General features: G+C 31.6%; 1 protein-coding gene across 1 annotated transcript; it reads left to right on the top strand.

Moving 5' to 3' along the window:
* The first annotated feature begins 2206 nt into the window (after positions 1 to 2206).
* Positions 2207 to 10857, top strand: LOC134713737 (universal stress protein Sll1388-like). Its single transcript, XM_063575027.1, has 4 exons — positions 2207 to 2399; positions 8922 to 9002; positions 9926 to 10038; positions 10504 to 10857. Exons 1-4 carry the CDS (start codon positions 2330 to 2332, stop codon positions 10702 to 10704), a joined length of 465 nt encoding a protein of 154 aa, XP_063431097.1. The 5' UTR covers positions 2207 to 2329; the 3' UTR covers positions 10705 to 10857.
* The last annotated feature ends 440 nt before the right edge of the window (positions 10858 to 11297 follow it).

Genomic DNA, 11297 nt, shown 5'->3' on the forward strand with positions numbered 1-11297 from the left:
TCTAGTTTGTTTTCTTTTCGTGCAATATAATGAGAAGTTGAATAATTGTCCATAAGACAATGATCCAACAAAACAACAAATTACAAAATATCACAAAAAGAAAACCTAGCAGTATGATTTATATAAATGAGAATGTATATGCAATAATTGTCCATGCGCCAACGTCCAAACTAAGCAGCTAAAAATAAAATCCAATTATAGAGAAAGCGCTTAGCAGCTTTATATATATAGTAACCCTTTGATTATAGGAAAAAGGAAAGTACTAGTAATATGATGTGGAATAAAGGTGCAAGAGACAACTAAAAAGACTGTCCTGTCTACTGAGGAACTTCATGCTTACCCTTGTCAACAAAAAACCCGTTCTCGTACTAACTGACGGTAGTCAAATATTAATTCAGCCAGGACACCAGCAAATATCTTAATCTATCTAAAAACAAGGGTATCAACCAACAGTTGTTATTTAACCAAATAAACAGTTATAGACTAACACATTCTAAAAAACTCACAATCGTAGATAACTATAATTGCACCATCTTTGACAGCGGAATTCGTCGTTTTCACGTCTTTTCGTTATATCTCCATATGACAACCTGTTTTATATACAGTAACTAACAATACCGGCAAGAGGACTACCGAAAGAGAGTTGTTAATACCTAAATATTACAATTATTTTAAAGTAACAAAATAGTACTGAATATTAAAAGTAAATTTCTAGTACTTCAGATTTTTAGTACAGAAGACTGAGCAACTCGAACCCCACTAAGAATTGTGGATGATCGCATGTACTCACGAAAGATTAGAAGATCCTGCTAAATATGTGACACCCATCGTGTTACTCCTATACAGTACGCTGATAAGCTTCATCGAGTGATAAGGCAGTAAAATGGTGTTTTGCATCCAAATCGAATCTCTTTCTACATCCAAATTGAAAATCTCTTTTTGTTTCAATAGTATCATTGATACAAAATAAAACCTATATTTTTTTTTAATTACCAATCTAAGAGTACTCACATTTAACAGTCATTTTTGAAAAATATAAAAGTAAGGAGATATGATATGATTACCAATGAGACAGCTATACACCAAAGTTCAAATGAAATAACCTATGGATAGTTCAAAGTCGATTAGTTTCGAACAATAAATAAATCATGTTTTCCACTTTTTGGCACTACTTTTACGGCATTTCTTGGTTTGTAAAGTTCTCCAACTTAGTGCTTTATATTACATTTCAACTTTTTTTTTTAAAACAGCGACACTATGGGAGTTATTTGTAAACGGAACGTGCATTTAGCATTACAAAAAATGAGCCTGGATTCTGTAATGAGTTTTTGAAGACTCAAATGTACAATTTGTTGTGATACTTGCTCAAGATTGTGTGTTCCTATATACCATGCATTGACGTTATTGTAAGGAATTCTTTAAAGTTCAGTCACCGATATCAGACTGTATGACAATAGGTAAGTATATTGAGATCTTATCGGCGTATATCATGCAGCTTCTTTTCTTTTATCTTATCAATTTTGTTGCATTGCTCATTTGTATATTTCGGAGTTAAGTATGACATCCATTATCACTGAATCAGTACACATTTTGTAAGGTGCCAGCTGAAGCGGGTGCAGGAATTTTTCACTGCGTTGAAGGTTACAATAAATCATTAGATTTAATTGGCGTAACATGGTATTCAGAATTACAAGTATAGCTAATCTTGATTGGTTGATATGTGCGCCCGTTATTTTTTATTATTAAAGACTTCTATTCTCAATTTTATTTAACAAAAATAACATTTTCTGTTTCTAAATGAAGTGTTAGTATAACTAAATTTGTCAGTCTCAATTCACATTTTAGTCAATTTAGCACTCGGTATTTAAAATTTAAGAATTGTGTGTTAAAACAGCAATATTTTTTTTAATCATTTAATTGATTTTCAAAGTTTTATATAGTAAGTAAGTAAGTGATTAGTTTATTTCAGTGTCACAATCTAACATTATACATAATATATTATACATCAGATATAAACAGCATAAAAATATATTAGATTAATGCCTTAAGAGACACTTTTACCTCATGCTCATTAAATGCATACACAATTTAAAACATTTTCCAAAAGTAAAATTTTAAAATACGAAACAATTACTTTGAAGGATAATGCAACACCTCAATGCATCTGGTACACATTTTTTAACTGATTGTTTTAACAACGGAAACCAGTCGATAGTGACTTCTCTATGTACACATGTTGTCTTACGTGTTTACGTATGTAATCTATTCGACCTGATAAATATTTCGTTTATCAAATTTGATTAAAAATATAACATAATAAAATTTAAAAATGTCCGGAGAAGAAAGAACCGTAGTGGTGGCAATGGATGGAAGTGAACATGCGGAAAATGCATTTAACTGTAAGTTTTTAAAATCCTTTCAATATGTTTATCAGATTGTTTAAATTCATTTGATTGTTGAAGTTCAATAAATTCTTGTTTCATTGCCCTTCTGACCTTGCGAATTTATACATAAGGTGAATTATCATAAAAAAAAATGAAGATGCTTTTTGACTGTTTGAAGGAAAATAATCTATTTTTCGCCATTTATTGAAAAGAAGAAAAGACAGTTAAGTAACTACATTTCATTTGAATGTATGTCCCATTTATAGACATCTGTTGTCTCAAGATGTCCTACGGCTTTCATCAATACAGCTCGTTGACATATTGTTTAATATTAGTGTATGTAAAAATATATGTTTTTCATATCATATATTTTTTTTCATTTAAGATAGACAATATTTCTTAAATTGACTTTTATCATTCACCAAGGTTGTCAGTCTCGTGGATACGAAAGAATGCAAACCCTTTAATGACCATAAATGAGGCCACAGCCTTGAAGTACGATCATGTAAAGGCTAGTCGACCAATACACCATGTTCAAATAATGCATCATTTTGACATTATACGTCTATTTAAATAAAAATTTCAATAATCCGTATTCTAAACTTGACTTAGTTGTCGTTAAGTACTGAGATGAAGCCTGATGAGTTTTTTGTTTGTCCACCTTTGATTTTTACTTTAAATCTATTTTAAATATACTATGCACGATCATCTGTTACCACAAAATAATGTGGGATATTACTGTACATACTCAATGGATGCAAGCAGAAAGTACGAAAATCTTATGCTAAACTAAACAGAACCATCGGCAAATATGGAAAATGATTGGCAGTAATGTTGACAAAGCGCATTATAGGTATATTGGATTTAATCTGCACGGGCTCGTGTGACCCTTTAACCCTACGTCGTTCGGGTTGATCAGGGTCACCCGAGCCGTGCAGATTAAATCCAATATACCGACTAGCTTGGTCAATAACTATAACTTAACTTTGACATGTTAAAAGTCTTTTTGGCCATGGTTTCTTTTGTTTTTGTATATTATCTCTTGAAGTAGACTGCCTATAGTGCGGTGGCAGAAGTGTAAAAAGTCGTCTAGATCGCGAGTTTAATCTCCCCAAATAACACACGGCTAAAAATGGTCTTAACTTAAAGACAAATATGTCTTCTTAAGTTTTTGCCCTGTCGTCAGAATTTCGTACGGTCACATTTTTCTAAAAAGTCGTTTTAATGACTAGTAGTATATTGGAGAGTTTCAACCCCCCTTTTTCAAAATGAAAAATTGTGTATGTTCACTTACATTTAACCGAATTAGTTTTTCCTGAAGCTATTTTCATATATCGAAATATTCTATTTAGTGTTTCATTTTCTTATACTCTATAAAATTTGCGAAGTTAAGACTGTTAAAAATTGAGGTATTTTTAATTGCAAATTCAGACACAAACTTTAGTTTCTTCTTCATAGTAGCAATAAAAATTATTCCATAATGTTTTTAGCATATAGTATTTCATAAAACTAATCAGTGATAAAAAATTTCGGAACCAAAATATGAAAAAAAAACTTAAGAAATCAATGGAAAAAGAATGGAATAAAAAACTTCAATTTCAACACGGAACTTAATCACTTGCCTCCCGTCACATTTTGTATATTAGTCAATAATTTGCTCTCAACTGATATATGATATTGGTGGCACGGTAGTATTTGCTTTCCAGAATTTAGGTTGCTCTTTTGTGTACCCTACTTAGGTAAATGTATCTAAACAGTGTGATTGGACAAAACATACAGTATCAACTGAACATACTTTCCCAAACTGAGTGATGAATCAGGTGTAGAAAAATATCAAATAATTTTATATACAGATGAAAATGAATTTTTGAGAATTTTTTTAAATTTTGCATTCACTGCACCATAAAAGACCTAAAAGTACTAGTGGCCTCAGGATTTTAAAAATAGCAAAAAAAGTAAACGGTCATGGTACATATCCAAATTCATTTCTGAATGGTAAAATGAAAGTACTTCAGTTAACTGTGAATGTAGAATTTTTTGCAGTGTTAGAAAGTGGTGAAAATTCTAAAAAGGCTATCATTATCCCTTATGGCCAGGAAATACTACCGTGCCACCTATTACTACCTCTTCGCTAGTATATACACATATTTGCACTGATATATGCTACATTCTTTGTTTGTATGTGTTTATATTCTCTGTTTTTTTGTTATAAAAACATTAAATATACTTTGTCAGAAAAGTCTAATTGCAAAATCAAAATAATTGACGGATAGTTTAAGTAAATATTCCGTGATATGTCAAGTATGTTTCAACTTGCTCCATTAAGTCCAAAGAAAAGACAAAAGTTGTTAAATTTTATACAGTGCTTAATTTGCAAAGAAAAGAAAAAATGGTTGAAATTTTGAGTCAATTTCCCAGTATAGGAAAGTCGATTTTTGTATCTGTATTGAATAAAAGATTAGATGAGGTGAACATCAAACTGTTTCATGCGAAAGCTGTTAATTTACAGAACTCCGTGCAGGCTGTGTATCATTGTTCATGCTTCAAAAGTTACACAAGTAAACATATTTGTCCCCCCTTTTAGAGCGAGGAAGCTTCTAATCTGATATTTAATGACGACATACAATTATCGGTCTGTTGTCCCTCAGTTTCGGGTATGTGTACGCGTTCTAGAATGCAGTCGTTCAACTGGAGCGCTTGTATATTTTGTTGCAACAAAACGTTTTAGAAAGATAAAAAACTACTCAAGTTTGAATCAGATGAGCGTATTAAGAATGTTTTAACCGTGTCAGATAAAGTTAAAGTTGAAATAGTTTCCCGTCCATCTTTTAAACTTCTTGAGCACTCTGTCATTTTGGTTGCATTACAAATTATTTGCTAAAAACGAAAAAAAAGCAGATATCTCAGATCACGATACTGCTTTTACTAATTTTATTTTGGCAATTGACAACGATGTAATGGTCATTCCTCATGACACCGTTACTAGATAAATATACTACTTAGTAGTAGATCTTTTCTTCCAGCTGATTCTAATTTAAAATATTCTACTTAAAATGCAGTCTTAACTCATTGATTTCTATAGAAATTCAGTTGTCAAAAAATTTCAACAGGTTCAAGGCAAATATAACAATATTTTGTAGCAAAATAACTATTTGAGATGCCATATCAGCTGTTAGTCGATTGGAAACTGAACTCAAAATTTTTATGTCAAATGTAATAGACACAAATAACGGACAGATATGTCATTCCACTGCAAGTATACAATAGAAAAGACAGCTCTACAAACTCTACAGAAATATACCCAACTTCGGATGAATTGTCTCTTTCTTCTTCAATTCAGTCAATGACTTCGTCTTTATTGCAATTCATTTTATGGTAACTCGATGAAACTGCATAGCCAAGACTATTCTCAGGAAATGGCATCACAGAAATTGCGCAATTGCTTAAGCAGTTGTTGGGTCAACCGTTTGTGTGACCATTTTTTGTTTACTCCTTTTCATTTAGGATTGGCTTTACAAATGTACCATGATTTTGGTTCGAAACACCTTGTTGAAATATTGAATGCCAATGGATTTTATGCTTCTTAAAGTAGAGTGCGACGCTACATCTAATATCTAATGTGAAATTGAGCGACATCAAGATAGTGTGTATGTCTCATGCAGAATGTTTCCCCATCATCTTTGCAGACAAGCATATGGATGTCATCTTAACCCCATTTTAGATCTCTGTTAAATATTCAAAGTTGGATGAATTGAAAGGGATGGTTTGAAGCTGGTATTTTTTTTGGGAACAAATGTCTTCGGACTTCCTACAATACCTTGTCTGTACTCAAAACTCAAAATAACGTGTTTGCTTTGAGCAGAACCTTTCATGTGCATACCTGTGGCCATGAGTGAAATGTATATAAATATTAAAAACATGTCTTGTGACGGTTGGAGAAAATGAAGATGATGGAGATAACGGTTGATTAGGTACAGAGTTTGTTGAACTGAAACACACGGTCCCAGCCCCCGGGTTTGGTGAGTGTTGGCGTGCCCTTAAAAAAGTCAAACCCCGCCACATTCTGTTTGTGTCTGTTTCAAGTCACGAGACGGTAATGCAGTGTTTGTCGTATGTTTCTATATACTATATTTTTTTTGTTTCCTATTCATTTTGTACATCAATCAGATCGAGAGATTTTTCGTTTGTTTTACAATATTCATTTCGTGAATTGAAGACTATGCAGTATAAATTTTACTCATTGTTGAAGCCCGTACTGGACGTATTGGTAATTTATGTCTCATTTGGAGGGTTGCCTCATTTGCAATCATATCACATCTTCTTTTTTTATATGGAATACTTTTGAAGTTTGTGGTACGTTGCAAGGAAAAAAAGGGGGGATATAGGTACAAAACTTATAATGTAATAGGTATTAACCAGAGTAAAATACGCAACAACAGATAAAACTATATGGAAGCAGTAATAATAGTGAAAAAAAAAACAAAAGCAACGAATAGTCTATAATAAAACCTGAAGTATCCGCAATTCAATTTGAGGTCATATTTGACTGTAGTGTTCTATTGCTTCGATTTGATACCTCACCCAATATGATAGTTTAAAAAATAATTTTAAAGTATTGTCCTGCATGACACTTGATTTTTACCTGAAATTGAAATTTTATAAAAGGTTAAGGTGCTCTAAACATATTATAGGTTGAAAACTTAATTTTTGAAGTTTTGTTTTTAAAACGTCGTTTTAGGATTTTTTTGATAAAACAAATCTTAATGATTAAGGTTTATGTATAATAACAAACATTAATAAAGCCAAAACAGTATCGTTTGTATTTATGAAGAGTTTAGAAATAGAAAAAAATGTCAAAATTGAAACCCTCCCAAATTTTCACAGATTTTCACATATGACCTTTGACCTCAATTTAAAAAAATTGTGACCATACCAAGTCCTGACGACAGGCATATTATTATAGTAAACTATTTCCTCTTTCCAATGATATATTATATAGGTGTGTGTTCGGTGGGGAGATTAAATTAAAAAAAATCTACCTTCAGTCACCGCACTACTACTCTATAAGGAAATGTTACTGTTACGTCAAAAGTCAGTAAAGAAGATTCATTTATTCCAAATGCATGTAGTTTATCCTTATTCCTATGGGATTTTGTCAAGTGAATTAAAGCATACAAAGGGAAAGCGCTCACCTTGGTCTATGATCACATTCAACAAAGGACACTTTCCGACATTGTATACGAGAATAGAATTCATGACAAAAATATGTATTGGTGATCTTGTATCACTGATCATTTAGTCTGTTTAGTTTCTCCATCTTCTTTATCTATGTAAGGGACTGGAAAGTCACTCCTATAAACTATGACTGCCAAGTAACTCGACAAGCGAAATATAACTTGTTATTAGAGCTTGCCTTGTTGATTATTTTTGTTATTAAAAGTGTCTGTGTATCTATTAAAATTTCTCTTAAGTTAGACAGAACCAACCAAAATGACAAATATTGTCATTAAGGACAATTACTCCAATGAGACGTCAGACGATATCCTCTATATTGTCTTAATTGTAGATGTTGTATTGCTGGTTATTTTTGATTATTCAAGTTTCTATCTATATATATTATTTTTTAAGATGTAAGGCAAAAACGCCAAAACATTGTAAAAATTTGTAGAGCTAAACAATCCTTACATTTTTGCGCGTGTCAGATTTTCAAAAAAAATGACTATTTTTGCCTGTATTCTTTCTTAGCCATGGTAGCTATGATGGTTGTCAGGCGGGGTCAACGGACAAATTTCTATTTCACTAAATTTTCTAATAATGATCTTTGCAGACATTGTTTAACTTTAGCCCAATAGTTTCAAAGGAGAAGCTTTTTGTAATTGTTAGCTGACGACGGACGCAAAGTGATGAGAAATGCTCACTTGGTCCATTGGGTAAGGTGAGCTTACTAGAGGCTCTAAGGACACAGGCACTTGTCTAAAAAAAAAATGCCTAAATACCTTAATAAGAAATTATTTTTTTGAGACAAGTGCCTGTGTCTAAGGAGCATATGTGTTGCTCAATCGGATCTATGTAAAGATTGTCAAAATCGTAATTTTTAGAGCAATGATTACTATATAAAGCGACTGAAAATTTCGACTAAGTTCACATATGTGCAGATATGTCTAGCTACTAGTAATCATTTTTGCTGGTTACAGTTTTTATTATATAAAACCAAAGTTTTCTCCGTAAATATGAAAAAATGGTAAAAAGTCCTTTATCTTGAAAAACCCAATTCGTAATGATTCTCATAGAATCTATTAAAGTTTTGCGGGATATTGGAATTAATCTACAGACAAAAACGTTTTTTACAATAAATGTATATTAATTAGTTTTACTTTTGATTTTACTAACGAGATCTGACGATTGTGATAATTGCTAATAACTTTTGTGAAAATAAATTCAATGAATACGTCCTGTTTTTTTGTTGTTGTTTGCCAAATGAATGACAACTCTTCTATATAATACCTATAGTTAACAAAGTATATTCTCCAATTTTAGGGTACGTAAAGAATGGTTTTAGATCAAGTGACAGACTGGTAATTGTTTATTGCGCAGAATACAATCGCATAAATTCACAACGTAAGTTGCAAAATATTATAATGAATAATTAGGAATGTGAGCTATCTAAATGTCAACCGGAGGTTAACACACTGAAACTAGAGATCAACATTCAGTTTTCAAGAAAAGGCGGAAGATACAAAGGTTATAGGTCGAAGAAAGAAACTGCCAGTACCATGGCTAAAACAAAACTACAGACGACAAAAGTACAAACAAGTCACAAAACAGTTCATTAAAAAGCTAAAAGTTTGAAGCATTATTGTTCATATCAGATACAAAAGGCACATTCAAATCATAGATAAAAATAAATCGACAGCGCCATGGGACAAAAGAAAATGACCAATTGACAAACACTAATATACAAAACACAACAGAGAAAACTAACTAATCAACACGAACTCTCAGTCCCCTAAACTCTTGAAATTCTGAGAATTGAGTTTAACATTATGTTTAAAATCTCCCATGAAAAAACTTAAACATGTCCAAGAATGGCATAGACATATATAATCAGTCAACGGTTACAATTTAAAATAAAATACTTCTTACACGTAATATCAACTCGAAGAATGTCCGCATTACTGAAAGTACAAATGTTACGCATATAGAAATAGGACAGATACAGCAACATCTTTAATACTTTAATTTCGGTGTGATGCGATATGTTGATCTTTTATCTATCTATCTATAAAATATTTTCAAACTATCAATCGTGTTTATTTCAGATGATTTCTTTTTCACTAAAATTTACGAACCTTAAACTATCCTAAAAAAAACAAAACTACTGACCTGTGGTATCGTTTGCCTCTCTAATGCAAAGATATCATAACACAAATATATACACAGAAGTAACTAAAATTCAAAAACTTATAAGCAATATTACCAAACTTTTGCATCCACATTCAATATAGGACTCGGAATTTTATAAATGTGTGCTGTTTTTGTAGCTGTAACATTGATGTCTGTAGACCCGACTCTAGTTACAAATCTTGTGGCACAAGAAGAAGAACATGTAAAGGAAATAGCAGAGAAATTCAACGCTCTCGTAAAAAAGCATAAGGTAGGAATCGATCTGGCTAGAACACACTGAGGATATGTATTGTTATCAGATAGGTTTTACATGAAACAAATCCAAGCTGACCGATCAATCGGAACATACATGTACTTAAGCACTAACCAGTACAAAATTAAAACCACACAAGTTTATTTCTCAAATATAGTTTAGATATACTAGATTTTGAGATACAGAAAATGTTAAGACGCAATACATCACAGAAACAACCCTGACCTGGCTTTAAATGGATGGTAAAAAATCACGTTTATAAAAACAATGTTTGTTTTTCATTTATCATATCCTTATCTAATTGTTTTTCTCTATTAAACATGGTAAAATGCAGTACCCAAAGATTACTTTTCCCCAAATTAACGGTTCTAAATAAGACTTGATCTTGTTAATATTTCTTTTCCGTTTACCATGGAAGATGCTGGTGATACCTTTGTAAAAATTATCTGTATTATATTTTAGATAAATGGTAAAGTAGTACGAGTTAACGGCGATGCAGGGCCAGGTATTGTTGATGTGGCAAATAGAGAGAAAGCGGTATATGTAGTTGTCGGAAGTAGGGGACTGGGTAAAATACGGAGAACATTATTAGGTAGCGTTAGTGACTATGTTTTGCATCATTCACTCGTTCCTGTAATAGTGTGTAAAAATGAAAACGATTAGCAAACATCGTCAATTTCAAATCAACAGAATGTGTAATCAGATTATTTGACGCTGTATGATATTATATATACTTAATTGGTATTTTCATAAAATATAGATATTTGGTAAAGATAATGTTTTGAATAAAAGTCAGTATTATATCGTTTATATCAATCTATGTATATAATGTATATTAGTACGGCATTCGGTTTTATGTACAATAACTTTTTTGTTGGCGTCTTTGTCAGCATTATTTGAATATTTTTTTAACTTTTTTTTTAAGTCAGTTGTAATGTTAGGGTGTGATATGTTTACACAGTTTTGCTGGGCATCTGTCAAACTCGGCGTTTTACGTTTCTGCAAATTGGCATTACTTTTCCGCGAAAAAAAGATGACGTTTCCGGAAAAAAAAGTTTACGTTTCCGCAAAAAAATATCTTTCTTTTCCGGAAAAAAAGTAACTATTCCGGAAAAAATAAATTATTACTTTTCCGCAAATAATTAAGGAATACCTATTGATCGAAAGCAAAGCTATAATAAAAAATTAATATGTATTAAGTTAAAGGTCATCATAACATGTAAGTAAAATACATCATTAAAATGTATGAAAACGTA

Source organism: Mytilus trossulus, chromosome 4 (genome assembly GCF_036588685.1).
Source record: "Mytilus trossulus isolate FHL-02 chromosome 4, PNRI_Mtr1.1.1.hap1, whole genome shotgun sequence".
NCBI lineage: Eukaryota > Metazoa > Mollusca > Bivalvia > Mytilida > Mytilidae > Mytilus > Mytilus trossulus.